The sequence below is a fragment of the Semicossyphus pulcher genome, unplaced genomic scaffold, assembly GCF_022749685.1.
Source record: "Semicossyphus pulcher isolate SPU_LCO1_2020_fin unplaced genomic scaffold, fSemPul1.0.p SCAF_18, whole genome shotgun sequence".
Taxonomy (NCBI): domain Eukaryota; kingdom Metazoa; phylum Chordata; class Actinopteri; order Labriformes; family Labridae; genus Semicossyphus; species Semicossyphus pulcher.
The window spans coordinates 13,900,599-13,920,258 of record NW_027211691.1 but is presented as its reverse complement, the minus strand read 5'-3'; the positions used below and the strand labels follow the sequence as shown (position 1 = coordinate 13,920,258).

Below are 19,660 nucleotides of genomic sequence, written 5' to 3'. Positions count from 1 at the left end.
CTCGGTTCAAATCGACAGTAAAAACGGTCTTGTCCAGAGAACCATCTAGCAGGGCTTTGAGGCTGAATTTGTCATTTAAAAGACCCTTTTCTTTATCCATTTCTGCTCACGTTTGTTTCTGCATGCTATCCACAACATTGCAGCTGCATCGGTTCCTGATTTCTCAAACTACGGGGCGGGCGGAGGGTCAGAATAATAGAACGCGTGTGCGTTAAAATAATTAGTGGCGTTAAAGGGAATGTAACCTTGACAGCCCTAAAATAAACATTTTGTTTTCCTTCAAGGTGACTGACTCGCCATATGTTGTTGCCAGTATGGGGATCATGACGCGCATGGGCACTCCTGTCCTGAATAAACTGGCTGAAGGAACAGAGTTTGTCCGCTGTCAGCATTCTTTGGGACGACCTTTACCACTTAAAGGTACAAAATCCAAGAGCCTGACACAAGTTGTCTGACTGCTTTGTAATGTCCAAAAAGCTAACATGTTCCCTCTCTCTCTCTCTCTCTCTCTCTCTGGCCCTACTCTGGTTATACATTATACATCTCTTTATCATCCAACCCCATCTCCTTTCTGTCATCTCTGGTTCTTAACTCGTCTTCTACATTATTTGCGTCATCATCCCTATTCCATTTCACCAACTCTAACTATCCCTCTCATTATACTCTGTCTGTGTCCTCTCTAGCACCGTTGGTAAACTCTTGGCCCTGTAACCCAGAGAAAGTGCTGATATCTCACCTGCCGGACATGAGGCAGATCATGTCCTTCGGCAGTGGCTATGGAGGAAACTCTCTCCTGGGGAAGAAGTGCTTTGCCCTCCGCATCGCCTCCCGCATCGCCAAGGATGAGGGTTGGCTGGCTGAACACATGCTGGTGAGTGTGTGATGATGTCCTGAATGCTTGACATAATTCTTGATGGTAAAACTTGCAAGATGTTTATTTTGTGCTCTTAAAACTTAAGCTAAATGTTTCGTGTATCTAGTGTAGACTATTGTAGTGGTCCTTCTTTTATTAGTGTTGGTCAAAAGGTTGAGTAAAAATTATAGAATGATTAATAAACATTTTTATTGCCCACTCCTTCTCTTTAGATCCTGGGTATCACTAACCCTCAGGGAGTGAAGCGTTACGTAGCAGCGGCCTTCCCTAGCGCCTGTGGTAAAACCAACTTAGCCATGATGAAACCAGCTCTGCCAGGCTGGAAGGTTGAGTGTGTAGGCAATGACATTGCATGGATGAAATTTGACAGCCAAGGTGAGAGGGAGGAGGAGAAGGTTCACACACATGGAATACTTTTTTCATCCATCGGTATCTTAGCAAATCCTAATTTGTTTGTATGATGATTCCGTCTCTGCAGGTAAACTGAGAGCCATCAACCCAGAGAACGGCTTTTTTGGCGTGGCTCCCGGCACCTCAGACAAGACCAACCCCTACGCCATGGCCACCATTGCCAAAAACACTGTGTTCACAAATGTTGGCGAGACCAGCGATGGAGGAGTGTGGTGGGAGGGCCTTGACCTCCCTGCAGCCGGGGTCACCCTCACAGACTGGCACGGCAAAACCTGGAAGAAAGGTAACATCAACCTGGCATTCCAGGCTATATAAAAACAATATAGCCTATAGACTGACAGGCAGGCACTAAACAGTAGTTTTACTGATGTGATTTCAGAGCAGGTTAGCTTTATGTTAAACTTGAAGAATTAGTCACGCTAATCCCCTTCACAACAGACTGTGAATACATCAATCTAACATAAGGAATAAAAGTAACACCCACTGAGTTTTCAGTGCCATCTACAGGTTTGCCAAAACAATGTGTTTCATTTAGTGACCTAAAGATCAGACTAAATATTATCTATGATATTTATATTTGGATGTTCATCGATTGTAAAATAACTATTGTAGTGATAGGAGTAAGTCCACAGTTTCCCATAGATGGTGTATCTCTCATCCTGGGTAACGATTTGGCTGGGGGTAAAGTTTTATTAAATCCTGAAGTAACTGCTGTTCCTCTTTCTGAACATCTCTATGATTTGGAGCAGAGTTTTCCGGAGGTGTTTACTGTTTGCGCTGTTACACGCGCAATGTCAAAAAGACAGAAGCAGGATCCAACTGATGAAGTAGGCGAGGTAGAATTAGGGGATAGTTTCATGAAGGATGACACTGAATGTTTAGCTTCTTTGCCAGTTGTTTCACCTCCTGCTCCGTCTTCTCCATCCGTTGTCACTTCCATTTCATCCATTTCCGATGAGAAACTTAGCTCTAAAGTGTGTATGTCACGGGAGCTGCTTATCGTTGAACAGAAACGTGATTCGTCACTAACTTCTTCTTTTGATGCTGTTGTTCCAGGGGATGAAGTTGAGAAAATGTCCACACGTTATTTTTTGAAAGACGATGTGCTCGTCCGTAAATGGACACCATCGCATGTGTCCACACAGGATGATTGGAGTGTTGTGACACAAATTGTAAGTCCGCAAACGTATAGACATGAGGTCCTCAAATTGGCTCACGACAATCCGCTTGCTGGCCATTTAGGGGTTAATAAAACCTATGACCGAATCTTGCGGTGTTTTTTCTGGCCAGGACTGAAACGGGATGTGCGGCAGTATTGCAAAACATGTCATTTCTGCCAAGTTTCGGGTAAACCGAATCAGAGTATTCCTTCATATCCTCTTTATCCGATTCCAGTTGTGGGTGAGCCGTTTGAGCGCGTTCTTGTAGACTGTGTTGGTCCCTTTCCACGCACAAAAGCTGGTAATAAGTTTCTTTTGACCGTTATGTGTTCTGCAACTCGGTTTCCTGAAGCCATTCCCATGCGCAAAGTCACGGCCCCTACTGTTGCAAAGGCACTGATAACATTTTTCTCTTTGTTTGGGTTACTTAAAGTAATACAAACTGATCAGGGATCCAATTTCATGTTATGTTTTAAGTTATGAAACAACTTGACATTACTCACTGCTTTCAAGTGCATATCATCCAGAGAGCCAGGGAGCTATTGAACGTTTCCACCAGACTCTAAAATCTATGCTATGCACTTATTGCCTGGAGGTTAACAAAGACTGGGACGAGGGTGTCCATCTCCTCCTCTTTGCTGCTCGTGAGGTGGTTCAGGAGTCCCTGGGCTTTAGTCCGGCAGAGTTGCTCTTTGCGCACACTGTGCGAGGCCCTCTCAAGCTCTTGCAGGAGAAATGGCTGAGTGATAGCAAACCGCAGAATTTGTTTGACTACGTTAGTAATTTTCGTTTCAAACTTCATCGCGCGTGTGAATTGGCAAAGCAAAACATGTCTGCTGCCCAAACAAAAATGAAAACATGGTTTGATAAAGACGCTAAAAGTAGAAGTTTCAGTCCTGGTGATAAAGTGTTGGTGTTGTTGCCCATTCCTGGTTCTGCGCTGCAGGCCCGTTACAGGGGCCCTTACGTAGTACAGAAAAAAGTGAGTGACCGAGACTACATAGTTTCCACTCCGGAGCGGAGACGGCAAAGCAGATTGTGCCATATAAATATGTTGAAGCCGTACCTGGACAGAGACTCTGCCCCTTTGTCTTCTGTGACTGAGGAGGGCAAAACAGTTTTGGCGCTGTCCAGTGCTGAACTTATTGACGAGGCTCAGGTAGAAGCGTTGCTGTCCAGTGCTGATCCCGCTGAGACACCGACTGCTTCAGACATTCCGGATGAGGATGTTTCTGGTCCGTCCTGTGGTGTCGTTCAAGGACGGTTAAATAATTCGGAGATGTTGTCTAAACTTGATGAGTGTTTTCTGCATTTAACTGAGTTACAGCGTGAGGATGTGGTCAGTTTAATAAAAAGTCACGTTTCATTATTTTCAGATGTTCCAACTCAGACTCATGTGCTGCAACACGATATTGATGTGGGGGATTCTCCTCCGATAAAGCAGCATGCCTATAGAGTAAATCCAGATAAGCGTCTACGTCTGCAGAAGCAAGTTGATTACATGCTTGAAAATGGCATTGCAGAGCCCAGCTCGAGTTCTTGGAGTTCACCGTGTCTTCTAGCTGGCAAATCTGATGGCTCTGACCGGTTTTGCACGGATTTTCGTAAAGTGAATGGGGTTACTAAAGCAGACTGTTTTCCTCTTCCCCGGGTTGAGGACTGCGTTGATCATGTCGGCAGTGCCAATTATGTAACAAAACTTGACCTGTTAAAAGGGTATTGGCAGGTGCCCTTGACTCCTCGGGCAAAGGAGATCTCTGTGTTTGTGACCCCTGATGCTTTCCTGCAATATTCTGTTATGCCGTTTGGCGTGCGTAATGCTCCTGCTACGTTTCAGCGTTTAGTTAATACCGTGTTGTCCGGTATTTCAGGTTTTGAAGCGTATCTTGATGATATAGTTGTGTACTCCACTTTGTGGGACGAGCATATTCGGCAGCTTCATATAGTGTTCGGCCGGCTGCGTGATGCTAATCTCACACTGAATCTGGCGAAGTGCGAATTTGGACAAGCTACGGTGACATACTTGGGTAAAGTTGTGGGCCGGGGGCATGTCAAGCCGGTAACTTCAAAGGTGGAAGCTATCCTGTCCTTCCCTGCTCCGACTTCTCGGCGTGAGCTACGCTGTTTTTTTGGGGATGGCAGGATATTACAGAAGCTTCTGTAAAAACTTTTCTGCTGTTGCGGCTCCGCTCACTGACCTGTTGAGCCCTAAGGTTCGGTTTCAGTGGTCAGACAATTGTCAGCGCGCTTTTGAATGTGTTAAGGCTTTGATGACTCACGCTCCTGTCCTTGCTGCGCCTGCGTTCGATCGTCCGTTCAAACTTGCTGTTGATGCGAGTGATGCGGGGGCGGGTGCTGTGCTCCTTCAGGAGGGGAATGATGGAGTAGAGCATCCAGTTTCGTATTTCTCCAGAAAATTTAATCGGCACCAACGCGTGTACTCTACCATTGGAAAAGAGGCGCTTGCTCTCGTATTGTCACTGAAGCATTTTGAGGTTTATGTCGGTTCTGCCAGTACGCCAACTATCATATACACTGACCATAATCCACTCGTGTTCATAAATCAGATGCGAAACACAAATACTCGATTAATGCGCTGGGCTCTTTTCTTGCAGTCCTTCAATGTGGAGGTCAGGCATATTAAGGGCCGAGATAATGTCCTGGCCGACACGTTGTCGCGCGCTTAATGAAAATGTCTACTGTGTCCACATTTATCATCTTAGGGTGGGGGTGTTACGTGTGGCCAGTTCTCTCCCTGTGTCTCTGATTCTCCATCCTCCTTCTGCCTGCTGCGCACCTGAGTGCAATGAGCGCTCAGGGAGGGGGAGGAGATATAGAGGTGCAGGGAGAGCAGAGTGAGGAGGGCAGACACACACACGCAGACAGCAACCTCGTGGTGAGGAGGGTTTTTCTTTTGTTTTTTTTATATTGTTGGGGTTTTGTTGTTTTAGTTTGGGCTGGAGATTTCCGGTAGTCTAGTTATTTCGTCTTTTGTTTTATGATGATTTTCCCAGTTTAGGTAGTTTAGGGGGAGGTGCTGGGAGCGACGGTCCATTGCGTGGCTGGCCCAGTACTTGCCCACTTTTGTTCATTTTGGCCGGGGTCTCCAGCTCCTTTTTTTTCCCTTATCACTTATTTTCGTAGTGATGATTTTCTGATTCTTTATTCAATAAACAAATTAAAACCCTGTGGGTTTTCAAACATTCTTCTGTTGTGTGGCGTCCTTTTTAAATATGTTGCGGTCCTCATTGTGAGCCTTTGTTTTGTCTTATACTTAGTTTGAGAGGCCGTAACATCTGTTAAAAGGAAACTCGACTCCGTGTGCCCACCCCAATTCCCGCTTCTGTGCTCCAGCGGCTCAGTGTCCTATCATTGACCCCCATTGGGAGAGTGAGGAGGGCGTCCCCATCGATGCCATTATTTTCGGTGGCAGAAGGCCAGAAGGTTGGTGCTCATCTCATTCCATAAGTGTTGATAAAAGCATTTTCACATGATTTCACATTTTAAACATGTAGTTTTTAGTCATCAGTGGTGTGACTGGCAAAGAGGGAAGGAAGATTAAAAAGGTGAAGTTACCTTGTTATAAAGCAACCAGAAAAGGAAGTCTACAAATATCATGTCTGGGAGAGATAAAGGCAAGATATATTATAAACAATTAATTAGGGAAACGAAAAGGCAAAACATTTTTTAATAGAGGAACGGAGGAAAGATATTTTGCAAGTAGTTTCTATAAAGTTTAAGCGATATTACAGTCATGACTGCCATTTCCTTCCACTATTGTATGTTTAATTCAGACTGAAACTGAGCCATGAAATAGTGTGCACAAAACAGATCTCAGAGTAAAGCCACGGATATAAATTGAACAACAGAGGATCAAATACAAAGTATACTGTATACGGCCTTCCTCACATAACGGTTGTCATGAGTTTCTAGTTTAGTTCCGGTTTTCTTGTATTTTGGGTGTTCAATTATTATTTCTTGTTTAACCATGTCACTTTGTCTCCCTGTCATGAGTTTTCATTGTTCAATTTTGTATTTAATATATTGTGTTCTTGTCTTGATTTAGTCTTGTTTAGTTATGTAATTCATTTGTGTTTTATTGTCTAGAGATTTTCTGCATGAGTTCTACTATCACAGTCCTGAGTTTGGTTTTTAGTGTTTCCTGTTTTATTTTGTAGCCCTATGTATGTTTTGTCTTGTTTTACTTCCTGCCTTTGTGTGTTTTCCCGCCTGTTGGATTATGTGCCCTGCCCTGATTGTTTTCACCTGCTCCCTTGATTGTCTCACCTGTGTCTGATTAGCCTCACCTCCTAAGTTTATTTAGTCTTTGTGCTCCCTTGTCTCTTGTGCCAGTAAACCAGCTCCGTGCCGTCATCACTTCAGGAATTGTCAGCATTTGCTCCATGCCCGTCTTGTCAGGTTTTGTACTTTTATTTTGATACTTTGTCAAGCCCTTGGTTTTGTCAGTAGGTTTTCCTCCTTGTGAGTGATTTTCTGTTGTTCTTTAATAGTGACCTTTTTCCTCCTTGTGAGTGATTTTCTGTTGCACTTTAATAATTAAAAATTTGTTTATTTTCTACTTTTGCCTCCTGAGTCATGCATTTGGGTTCGAGTCCTTGTTGACAACGGTGTTTGTGCTGACTTCTATTGAATTTCCCCTCTGGGGATCAATAAAGTACGATCTTCTCTTCTTTGAAGGGGCCGTTTCATTTTAATGGATATTCACACATTTTGTATGGGTTTCACATTTTTGGGTGTTTATTGTTCACTGTGAAAAAGTAAAAACTCCATAATTCCGTGTTTTTCCAGAATTCCAGAATAGTTTTTATAAAGGTAGCCTCTGAAATAGGCCGTTCATAACAGCTGCAGGTTTCTACGTAGAACCTTGCTTTCACTGAAATCGACCAATCATCATTCACCTCAGGCTGCCTTCTTCACTAGCTTGTTGTCAAGTTAAGATTTCAACTTCCGATACCTCCTGCCAATTCGGGCTCGTACATATAAGGCCGAATAACCGATCCTAGAGCAGCCATGTTTTCTACAACTTCGGAGTGACTGTGCAGTGCGGCCGCTTCCTCACGTGGGATCGCACACGTTGGGGAGGGGCTATGCTGTCACTCCAAATACTGTCATGGTCAAACCTTTCAATGGCAAAACGACTTGTTCGTTTCAGAAAGACGGAGAGGCTCTGAAGAATAATTAAATTAAAATATGTATATACTTTTAAAAATTAAACAAACTTATCCAATATGATTTAATTAGAATAATAGAAGATTGATGGCATAGCTAAAATATGTCCCTTTTAACATATGTTTGAGTCATTACACCTACAATCTTTATTAGATATTGACATGGGGTGTCAACACTTACAACACAAAACTAAGTGTGCAAGAAAATGATAGCATGCTTATGTTTCAGGAGTCCCTCTGGTTTACGAGTCCTTAAACTGGCAGCATGGAGTCTTTGTTGGAGCAGCAATGAGGTCGCAAGCCACAGCAGCTGCTGAGCATCAAGGTACAACCTCACACACATTATTTTCCTGTAGTCTAAATCCTTTACATATATTAGTGCTGATTTACAGATCTGAAAACAGACTTGATTGTTGCAGCATTCATGGTCAATTTTTTTTGTGACTATCTTTTGTCATCACTTGTTATACATCAAACATTACTGAATTTCCCTGTTTAAGACATTTTTATGATAATGGGGTGGTAAGGAAGTGACTATTACTACATCTAAAGTGTTTCATATTTCCTTCAGGAAAGGTGATCATGCATGACTTCTTTGCCATGCGCCCGTTCTTCGGTTACAACTTTGGCGACTACCTCGCTCACTGGCTGAGCATGGAGAGCCGAAAGGCCCCCACTCATCTGCCCAAGATCTTCCACGTCAACTGGTTCAGAAAGGACCCTTCCACCGGCTCCTTCCTCTGGCCCGGCTTTGGCGAAAACGCCCGCGTACTGGAGTGGATCTTCAAGCGCTGCAGCCGGGAGAGGGAGGATGAGGCAGCCAAGAAGAGCATTATTGGCTGGCTGCCAGAAGATGGCGCCATCGACACTACAGGTCTCAGCAGCAATGTTGATATGGGTGCTCTGTTTGACGTGCCTGCGCCTTTCTGGCAGAAGGAGACAAAGGAGTTAAGAGCTTACTTCACTCAGCAAGTTGGAGCTGATCTGCCAGCTCAGGTGGAGGCTGAGCTGAAGGCACTGGAGGACAGAGTGCACAATTAAAAACCTACTGACAGGAAGTCCATCAAAAAACAGGGAGGAAGTCGTTAGTAAAACAGGATTCAGATTATTTGGGCGCAATCAGAGTCACTGGCTGAGTTCACATACACTGAGAATTTAGACCTGAACCCGGTTAGTTAGAAAACTGTTTGGGGTTTATTCATAAAAACTGGGATTCTTAATCGTTAATAATTCAGAAAAGCAAGAAAGATGTTATTTCTCTTTGCATGAAAACACAGTCAGTGAGGTTAGAGAAGATAATAATCTGAGATGCATTCCCCACCTTTTGATTACTACCTGACAGAGATGCTGCAACACTGAGGGACTGGTGCTGGGTTGGTGGTAGGAGGGAGGTTTGGCTTACAACATGAAGGTTAGATTTCTGTGAAGCTCGAGAAGCACACGTCTCTACCTCTGTTCTTTCACATAACTGGGCATGATACTGAAGCAACATCAACATGGCCCTGTAGTGCCTTTGAGACATTTAACAATACAGTTTCATGGCTGCTAATGTTTACAGGCTGATACCCAAAGATTTTTTTATTTTTGCAAAATTCTGACAAAGAATAGATTAGGTTTTAACATTTTTACTCACAGAAAGATTTAAAATATATTTTAGCGTTAGCTCTTTAATGCACTACTGTCAGAGTCTAATGAAATGCCCCTCATTTTGAGTTAAACTTGGTATTTACATATACATAAACCAGAAGTCCTTAACTATTCAATATATTGATTTCCCTGTGCCCGAGGATTACTATGCATAATTCATCTTTCCACTTTTGTAATGTTTGTGATTAAATTCCTTGATTTCAGGTGATGTTTACGCACATTATGTAAAAATGTTGGACCAATAAATGCGACTGAGATTATTAGGTATTTTTAGAAGCCAAGGTTTTTATTACTGTGCAATGAATAAATATCTTCAAATACAGAAACTATGTCTCATGTTCATTTTTATAGTAATTAAAATACAAATGAAAATGTGGTTTACAAATTAAGAAAGAAAGTGAATACACAATAGGCACGTAAATGAGACTAAAATGCCTTATTACACATGATAATACTGCAAAACTGAAACTAAAATGATTGATAGTCTAGTTTATTATAATTCATTCTCAACAGTCCCTTATAGACGATTCAACTTTCTCTTGCACATATGTGACATGCAGATTACTAAACACAGCAACAAGGTTGGAACGCAAATACAAGCTCTGATAATGTGATTAATTATATACTACATATTACTATATGGATTGTGATTGCTGAATGTCTCCTGTCTTTAATCAAACAAACTTAGCCATGTTATTTTGGTCATAGCATTTTCTAAATGAACATTTAGGCATACCTTTTCCTTGAATTGTTTTTAAAAGTGTATAGTTTCCTGTTTTAGTAATAAACTAACATAAAACATCTTGTGTAAGCAAAGCAAAATGACTGCATATTAGGAAACTAAACTAAATGTGGTGTTAAAACAATACTCATTTTTTCTTCACTTGAGCATAGAGGTCCTCTGGGCTGTCAGCAGTCTGTCTTAAGCTGTTTGTTGCCTCAGACACTTTGACCTCTGCATACAGCGTATCCTGCTGCTGTCCACTGTCCTGCACTGAGACAGAGACGGGTTCAGGTTTACGTGCAGAAAAGTTGATCTCTCCGTAGTGGATGTTGTCCTCTGTTACGCTGGCTGACTGTTGAAGAGCCAGCACGCCATCTCTTTGACTCTGAAAAATAAATCAAATACCTTTTCAGGACATATCTTGAATGCAGGAGTCTTGTTGTTTCCATTAGTGATATTTAATTTGAATGAAGTCCCCCAGGGTTTGATTCTTGGGCCTCTATTATTCAGCCTCTACATGCTCATGCTCATGGTTGCTCTGACTACTTGTTTTCTTCTTACACACTAGTTTTAATTCTAACTTCACACTTGAAAATGAACTAATGCTATGCTAACATATCTGACATTTGGATATTCAGTTAGGACAAAGTTGACGGTATAACCTTTTTTAACTTGATGTGTTATCTTTGTTAAATGTTATTTAGGACTCCCAAGTACTCAAATAACATTTTAATCCAATGCGCCAGCTAGCTGTTCCTTCCAAGTTACTAACGTTACTCTTTACTCTGAACAGCTAGTATAATCTTTGACTGTTGGTTACACCTGGCAGTCACTTGATGTAAATATTTTATAACAACTTTTCTCCATTTAAGAAATTGTTAGTTTAGAGCATTATTTTTATGTATTATTTAGACCATATAAACAAGTAAAGTTATGGTAGACTATAACTAGGCTAAGTTTGACTTTCTAACTGCTGCTGCACATTCCTCCTTTGCATAAATCTTAACACTGCCTCCAGTTAGCTACAGAATAGAATTTAAAGTTTTGCTCTTTGTTTATAAATCATGTTAAAGTCTGGCCAAAATATCTTTCTGATATGCTTTAAGAATATATCGAGATCCCTTTGACAATAAAGAAACAGCTTCCTCAAGTCAAAACCAAACTTAAGCTGCATTTATCTATAACTTTCTGATTAAATCAAATCTGCTTTATCTTTAGACACTTTCTGAATCAAAACTGAAACGACAAAAAAATTGTGTTTGTTTGATAGTTGTGTTAGAGTGATGCTTACAGGCTGTTTTGTCACATTGGTTGTGTTTCCTAATATTTAACCCACCACTAACCGCTAACTTCTTAAATATTGCTGAGTCTAAAGACTGATGCTTTACATATCAGGCCAGAGTCACTGTTGACAGATATACTATAAAATCTCATTACAACACACAGTTCAGCTTATTCTCACCTCAGTCTGTTGAGGAGTTTGATGTTTGGACTTAAACCACCTGGAGGACATTAGAGAGGTCATAATAAGTATACAGTTTCAGGTATAGACTGTTTAAAAAGATGGACGACATGTTAGCTCCTAAAAGGAAAGCCAAAATATTTCCAGCGACCCCTGCTTACTGGCTGCAGTATAGGTCATAAAGCCCGCCTCCTCCATGTTAACAGATGGGACATGAGTGAAACTATAAAATCAAAATACACGATCAATATCACATACGGCTCCTGCAACTGATCTGTTCCAGATTAGCAGAGTAGAGGAGGAACAGCAGCTCCACCCTGAGATCCTTACTGTGCATTCTCTGGCTCCAAAAAACAACACCAGCACTAGATGGCAGTGCCCATCTCGGGGTATTTTGGCTTCAATTTTGTACAATGAGAGCAGATGGAGACCATTTTTACATACAGTCATTGGTTTCAAGTTTATTAGACCGCCAAAATAAAACAAACAAAGAAATAATAAATAAAAAAAATACTGCAAAATAATAATTAATAATTAATCACGCCAAATCTAGGTTAGAAGCTAGTTGTAGAAGATAGGTAGGTTATACTGACAATAACAAAGAAGCTTTGTCAAACTTGAGTCATGCTAACAGAACAAAGATGTAAAGGTGGAGATTCTGTTGCTGTAGAAACAGAAGATTGCATACTCATACTCATTTCTTTAGGAACGTAGTTTTGCAAAACTTACCAGATAGAGACCGTGAGGAAGATGAGTATGATGAGTATGATGACAACAATCCCTCCAAGAGCTGAACCCCAGAGTAGAGAGTTCTCTGTTCCTTAATAAAACAGTACAAGAAACCAAGTGACCAAAAAACGTAAAAAATGTTGCCATTATTTCTATAAAACCGTTTCATACAAATGCTGTAAAAATTACATTATAGTCAAAATATGAACACAATGAACAAGCAAAGCTTCACAGCAGCAGAAACAAGGAAAAGGATGAGATTGCCTCAAAACAGGAGATTCACTACAGTTCTACATTTACCTGCATCATTTAAATTAATCCCTGATGACGTCTGATTACCGAGATCATTCAGGGCCACACAGTAATAAACTCCTCCATCTGTCACAGTGAAGCTGTAAAACTCTCCTTCAGATACGACCATGCTTCCATTTTTGCTGATCTTGAACCAGATGAAGTGACTGACAGGAGGCTTTGCTCTGCTGGAGCAGGTCAGGTTCACCTGCTCACCTGCTGACACCAAACCTGATGGACTGATGGACACTGAGGTGTTTTTAGGAGCATCTGAGGAAAAAGTGAGATTAACTTTATCCATTAAAAACAGCTGACATTGCATAAATCATCATGTGCTGACAGGATCCAATAACAAACTCTGGTTGTCTCACATGAAACACTGAGAGTCTTTGTCTCCTCTGCTGTCTTCACATCTTTTCCTTCATTCACAGGATATTTGGCAGAACAGGTGATGTTGTATCCATCATGTTTGTCTGACAGAGTGATGGTCTCCTGGATTTTAGTTGTTAAGTTTCCATCTGTGTTTTCCTCCATGTTGTTGTGAGAGTGTTGTTGGAGATTCCAGGTGAGTTTAGGAGGGGAGTGTGGACAGGGAGTGAAAGCTGAGCAGGTTATAGTGACAGACTCCCTCTCCTTAACATCACCTGAGATCTCTATGCTGGGGCTCCGAGGAGAATCTGTGGTTTAAATTAGACACAAGTTTTACACTGAGGCATACATTTAAATGTACTCACTTTGTTCCTGCAGCTGTCACAGACGGCGACACTTCTGTCTTGAAAGCGAACAAAGTATAAATAACAGTTTGTTCTGCTTTTCAGTATTCTTACATTTGACCATTTTAATGTCAAACTGTAACAACAGACTCAGTGTTTAACCAGAATTTGAAGTGATGACAAAGTTTTACAATAAAAAAGGAGTACAAAATGGCATCACTTTTTCTGCAGCTGTCACAGACGGCGAGACTTCTGTCTTGAAAGTGAACAGTCTAAGTCTGTTCTATTTAGTATTCTTACATTTGACCATTTTAATGTCAAACTGTAACAACAGACTCAGTTTAATATAAACTGATGACAAAGTAAAATAACAATAAAAAGTTTTCTATTCGGACAAAAGAAACTGATTTCACTGTTTATAACAAACAACAACATTATAAAGTGACTGATAAAAACAAATCTCTCTTACCTTCAATTGTTATTTGAAGAGGATCACAAACAGCTGTTGCTCTGAATGGCCAGTTTATCATTCTGAAGTAGTATGTGTTTGTATATGTTGTGGTTAAGTTGTAAAACAGAGTGGTGCAGTTTTTCTCTTTCAGGTTTCCAGTGATCTTCATTGGATAGGTGTTAACTGTCTCACTGCTGTTATAAATCGCATTGTTTAGATTGCTGTCATTTTTAATCCACACTCCAAATGTTTCTCTTGTGCTGATCAAGTCTGTTTCTGGTTCAGCCCTAAAGCTACATGGGATCTGCAAACAAGATCCACTCAGTGCTTTCATCTTCTTCGGTGTCGTAACAGAGAGGTGTGACCATTTAGTCCGACAATCAGCATCTGTAAAACCAGACTCATGATTATTATAATGTAGAGCAAAATCTGCACAAAGAAAATGTTGATGATAAACTAAGAGGTAATGTGTTGCATGCTGGTCTTTTTCACTGTGCTGTTAACACATCAGTGTAAAACACTTCACTTTGCAGTCAGAACATGAACAGGTGAAAGTAACTCTGTCTGCTCTTCTTTTCCTGCTTGTTTCTACATAAAGTTCAAACTGTGAACATTAAACATCTTTAAATAAAAGTGAGAGAACAAACAGCTCACCTGAAAGAGAGAAGACACTCTGTAACATGTTGGCTGTCAACATGTTCACACACAGGACTGCAAGGACACCCATCACCTGGATTGGATAATAAGTTACTATTCAATGTCTTAATCAAAGCATCTGTTAAACAAAGCATTTTTCCTTTTGAAGAAATGAAATATGTTTTTTTGTATAGTGTTTCTAAAAAGCAGCTAAATAAAAAGCTCAAACATAAAAAGCAGTAACATTTGATCTTACCAAACATGCTGCGAGACGCTAAAGAAGAGAAACAATGTTTTAAAATGTGTGACTTTCAGCAGAACTGCAGCAGACCAGTAACCTCCCTGCTAAGCGGCAGAACTACAAGAAGTCTTCATCCTTCCTGCTCTCACCCTGTGAACGAGGAAGTTGACAGAGGCTGCACGATGGTGCAGTGGTTAGCACTGTTGCCTGACAGCTAGAAGGTTCCTAGTATAAACCCCAGTTCGGACGAAGTGTACCTTTCTGCGTGGAGTTTGCATGTTCCTGTGCATGCCTGGGATCCCTCCAGGTACTCTGGCTTCCTCCCACAGTCCAAAGACATGCTCGTCAGGTTCATTAGTGACTCTAAATTGCCCGTAGGCGTAGGTGTGAGTGTGAAAAGCTGCTGTCAATATGTGCAGAGTAGATAATGTATGGATGGATGGATGGATGGATGGGTAGAGACAGTTAAAGATGGACAGTTAAGGGGGGATAGAGAGAGAATGACGGACAGCAAAGGGACAAGGTCAGAATTGAACTCGGTCCGCTGTGATAAAGACTCAGCTTTAAATGGTACGTGCTCTACCAGATGAGTAACTGGTAGTTTATTTTCATTGTTCAGTAATATAAATATTTAGTTTGTAGCACACACTCATATAGTCATATATTTAGTGTGAGCCACAGGCCTTATCTTGTCAGTACATATAAAATATATTTTGAATAAATGAACAACTTCCTCTTTGTACTTAAAGTTCTCAGTATTTTCTCAGCACTCTTCATCAGGTTACTTTCCACCACTTCTCTTTGACTCATTTTGGTTCATTAACCACACAGTGAGAAACCTGAAGCTTTTCACGCTGATGTTTCATTGCACTTACAGCAGCATCTTCAGCATGAGAACGTCAAGTACTGATGGAAACCAGACGAGTCGACTGCATGCTGCAGCTTTTACAGTTGATGTGCCTCACAATGAATGATAAGTTCTCTTAAAGGACTTTCAGCAAACTGCTGACTGTGTTATAATGTTTGTAATATGTGCACCTGTCAATAAAAGTAGAGATTATTCAACAGCTGGATTATATTAATCCTCATGATTATTTACCACAAAAAATACAACCAAATGCATTCAAGGGGAACTTACGAAACATTTTGCAGACAGCTTTCCTCGTCCTGCCGACTCACAAGCTTTTCATATGATGAAATGATAGTGACTGATGAGTTATTCATTAACTCCATGAGAGGAGCAAATAAAAAGACAAATAGCAAATTGTGTGAACAAAGACTTTTTCTTTATTATATAATGGAAAACAAACTTTGTAAAAACCCTAAAAAAAGGTTTGTTTTGATGTATCAATAAGACGTTTTCACACTTTCTGCTCCTCCATCATCTCAAATGTCTCATTTCAATCATCCTAATTTCTCTTCGAAAATTAGATATTTTGAATCCAAAGAAAACAGCATGAAGGCAAATAAAGAGAATTACAATAACAAGAACACAAATCAGCACAGACCTACACAGTGTAAAGATGAAGCTGCAGTATATTATATTTGAGTTATCTGCTAAAGAATAAAAACATCTGTCCTATTTACATTCCATCTTTTGTTCATGTCACCAATCTGCTGCAGAGTAATACCATTTCATAATTCAGAATTAGAGGACGAGAAATAGAGAAGTATTCTATTCATGGTGAACATGATGTCGTCCTCTTCTCCTTCATGATGCTTGAATCTCAATGACTCTGTTCACATCGTCTGCTTCTACTGCTTCCTGTGAAAATAACACAACACAGAGGGAGTGGTGTCAGCGCTCGGCTGTGACTTGCAGCTGAAAGAGAAATACCAGCAGCACTGAGAGTTTGTCTCTGTGAACCAATCAGTCAATATAAAGTAAGATCACTTCTCCTTAATGACATTTGGCTCCATTGCATTCTCCTGTCACTGATGTAATGGAGACATGGATATCTAAACATTGTTGTTTCTGAAGGAATTCTTCTGTATGATTATTCAGTGTTAATGACACACACTCAGAAAACGTTGCTCTTTCACAATAAAAGCTTTATTCCTTTATTGTTGAAAGAATGATGAACCTGTCCTCAGCTAGTAGCTCACCTTCTCTGGTTTGTTGCAGCATCTTGATCTAAACCAACTGAAAGAAAGAAGATGGAATTAATAAACAGGAATAAAAGTTTACTTTCAGTGTTTTAAGGACATTGTACAGAGACCAATAAGTCATGAACATATTGTCGGAAAGTTTGTCTCACCACTCAAAGATGATGATTGTACTGCAGAGCATTACAATTCCCAGGATCTTCATTGTGACGTAGACAACAACCCCAAACTCTGGATCACCTGTAACAAGACAGCACGGTCACCTGCTGTTTAATGGAAGGTGTTATGTCTCTGAAAAATCTGTAACTTTAATTCCACCTTTAACTAAAAGTGTAAACTTGTTAATTACATTTATTGTATCACATAATGGTGCAAGAACTTTGTAAAAGTTGCTTTATAGGGTTAAATAAGCAAACAGAAGAGAAAAGAGAGCGTGTTGGATAAAGCAGATTCACTACAGTTCTACATTTACCTGCATCATTTAAATTAATCCATGATGACGTCTGATTACCGAGATCATTCATGGCCACACAGTAATAAACTCCTCCATCAGTCACAGTGAAGCTGTAAAACTCTCCTTCAGATACGTTCATGGGTCCATCTTTGCTGATCTTGAACCAGATGAAGTGACTGACAGGAGGCTTTGCTCTGCTGGAGCAGGTCAGGTTCACCTGCTCACCTGCTGACACCAAACCTGATGGACTGATGGACACTGAGGTGTTTTTAGGAGCATCTGAGGAAAAAGAGAGATTAACTTTATTCATTAAAAACAGCTGACATTGCATAAATCATCATGTGCTGACAGGATCCAATAACAAACTCTGGTTGTCTCACATGAAACACTGAGAGTCTTTGTCTCCTCTGCTGTCTTCGGATCTTTTCCTTCATTCACAGGATATTTGGCAGAACAGGTGATGTTGTATCCATCATATTATTATTGCAACATTCGAAAACAATGACAAATACTCTGATCACTTTGCTTTGCTTCAGTCCCCCCCAACACACCTGCACCTCTGCTTTCTGCACAGCTTCTGGCCCCGCCCCCTCTTTCTGTCTGTCTCTGTCTGCTTTGTTGACTGTCTTCATCAGCATTCTGTTTAATTAAGTCACAAAACACTGATTCTTGAGACATGGGACAAAACATGTCCAGCAGTTTTAACTGCTATCAGGTTTAAAAATACAATTATTTTCAATTGTAGATGATATGAGGGATGAATAATAGAAAGTATTCAACACAAGTATATCCCTCAATTTCATTTGATCATTATTATATTTAACTAATGGCCTTTACTGTCTTCTCAATACATCTAAAACAGCGTGTCCCAAGACAAGGGTTCAATCATTCATATGTAATAAAATGGATGAAAATGTTTTTTTAATGGTTAAAAAGAGCTTGTTTCATTAAAAACAACACTTAATAACTTCTCATGTCAGAGCAAAATTGTTTTTCAATGACACATTTATGATTTTTAAGATTTCAAAGTTGTGTCCCCACTTTTTGTCAACACCGTCAGACATTCATTAAAATCTAATAAAATCAGGCAATATTAGGGACAGTTGTCACTTTGAAGGACCCCTTTCCACATTCCATCTCATGCAGAGTGCATCAATGGCAGACAGGCTCTAGTAAGTTGTATAGTTTTAGAGTAGTTTATATTGTAATGTTAATATTTCATGCGTCACAACCATGATGTGTCAACACCGTGTTCCAATTTCTGAAGAAATTGTTTGAAATTTTTAGATCATTATAGTCTCCTGAAGTTGCATCAGCAGCTAGCATCGAGCTAAAATCAAAATGGCTGCTACATGAACTCCATTTGTTTTGTGAAAGAAATGGCTAAGGTCAGCTCCGTCAGATGTCAACTCCGTCAGAATTTCTGTCTGACGGTGGTGACAGGCCGATGACGGAGTTGACATTAAATATGAAGACATCATGTTTTTGTGGTTTCAGGTCATTTTAATTATATTAAATATATAAATAGTGTATTACCTTATCTAATAATGTATAAATACTGTAATAAATATAGGATTCTCTGCTTTTTATGGCTTTTATAGGGTCAATCAGGGTTAAGTTCAGGGAACTTAGGGCTTAAGGAACATTGATGAGGGTACATAGACACACTCCCTATCTAGCAGGCTATGATAGACAACTGTGAAGAAAACAATGTGATCGTGCATGTTGACTTCGCAGAAGCATGGAAATGCAAATGTAGCTCAGAAGTACAATCATGCCATTTTGGTCAAAACCCGCCCCAACTCAATCTGCACACTGGCATGTTTTTCACAAAAAGTGAGAAGGCCGGCTTTTGAACTGTGTCTGAATCCAAGCGTCAGGATGCTGCCTCCATCCGGGCGTACATGGACCCTGTCCTTAAAACCATAAAAGACAAGTTTCCTGGTGCTCACACCATCCACTTCTGGTCTGATGGTCCAAGTAAACAATTTAAAAACAAGAAAAATTTCTCTCTACTATGTGATGTTCCTTCAAGATTTGGTTTTAAAAGAGCCACTTGGAACTTCTTTCCTACTTCTCACGGCAAGGGAGCACCAGACGGAATTGGAGGGACAGTCAAAAGGACTGCACTGAGTTCACACAAAGATAGCAGCAGATCACATGGAGACTGGAGACTGGCTTACAGTAATATATGACAAGAACTGGTGGCTGGCAAAAGTCATCACTACAGATACACAACACCAAGATGTTAAGGTGGAATTCTTCCATCCAAATGGGCCAAGTACTCAGTTTCATCCAAAGCGAGGTCCAAAAGATGTGTGCTTCATTCCATACCAAAACATCCTGGTAAAGCTGACTGAGCCATCATCTCCAAGTCGTGTGAGCAGAACAAGAGATACCTTTCACCTCTCACCCAAGGTGATAGACTATATAGAGAGGGAGCACATTGCGCCTCTGATGTTATAGTAGTCAACAGATAGACATCAGAGCAGCAAGATGTGAAAGTGTCATGAGACAAGGTATATTGCTGCATCTAAATATTTGTTGTTATTTAGATGTTGTTGTTAAATTC

The 19,660-nt window shown here is 40.5% G+C and overlaps 2 protein-coding genes across 2 annotated transcripts; one reads left to right on the top strand and one right to left on the bottom strand.

Annotated features, from left to right (window-relative positions):
* Window positions 1–314: 314 nt before the first annotated feature.
* On the top strand, window positions 315–8,749 carry LOC138595621 (phosphoenolpyruvate carboxykinase [GTP], mitochondrial-like). Its single transcript, XM_069666952.1, has 7 exons — window positions 315–420; window positions 684–871; window positions 1,087–1,249; window positions 1,353–1,568; window positions 5,752–5,889; window positions 7,864–7,959; window positions 8,206–8,749. Exons 1-7 carry the CDS (start codon window positions 315–317, stop codon window positions 8,673–8,675), a joined length of 1,377 nt encoding a protein of 458 aa, XP_069523053.1. The 3' UTR covers window positions 8,676–8,749.
* A 911-nt stretch (window positions 8,750–9,660) lies between these two features.
* On the bottom strand, window positions 9,661–14,333 carry LOC138596264 (sialic acid-binding Ig-like lectin 12). Its single transcript, XM_069667890.1, has 7 exons — window positions 14,306–14,333; window positions 13,670–14,038; window positions 12,859–13,164; window positions 12,497–12,757; window positions 12,197–12,287; window positions 11,468–11,507; window positions 9,661–10,390 (listed from the first exon to the last, which is right to left on the bottom strand). Exons 1-7 carry the CDS (start codon window positions 14,331–14,333, stop codon window positions 10,151–10,153), a joined length of 1,335 nt encoding a protein of 444 aa, XP_069523991.1. The 3' UTR covers window positions 9,661–10,150.
* Window positions 14,334–19,660: the final 5,327 nt, after the last annotated feature.

Coding starts and splice junctions, on each gene's coding strand:
- LOC138595621 (XM_069666952.1), top strand. CDS start 315: ATGGGGATCATGACGCGCATGGGCACTCCTGTCCTGAATAAACTGGCT. Junction 1,250..1,352: donor GATGAAATTTGACAGCCAAG/GTGAGAGGGAGG, acceptor CCGTCTCTGCAG/GTAAACTGAGAGCCATCAAC. Junction 1,569..5,751: donor CGGCAAAACCTGGAAGAAAG/GTAACATCAACC, acceptor ATCTGTTAAAAG/GAAACTCGACTCCGTGTGCC.
- LOC138596264 (XM_069667890.1), bottom strand. CDS start 14,333: ATGTTACAGAGTGTCTTCTCTCTTTCAG. Junction 13,165..13,669: donor TCTTCAAATAACAATTGAAG/GTAAGAGAGATT, acceptor TTTAAACCACAG/ATTCTCCTCGGAGCCCCAGC. Junction 12,288..12,496: donor GATTAATTTAAATGATGCAG/GTAAATGTAGAA, acceptor TGTTTTATTAAG/GAACAGAGAACTCTCTACTC.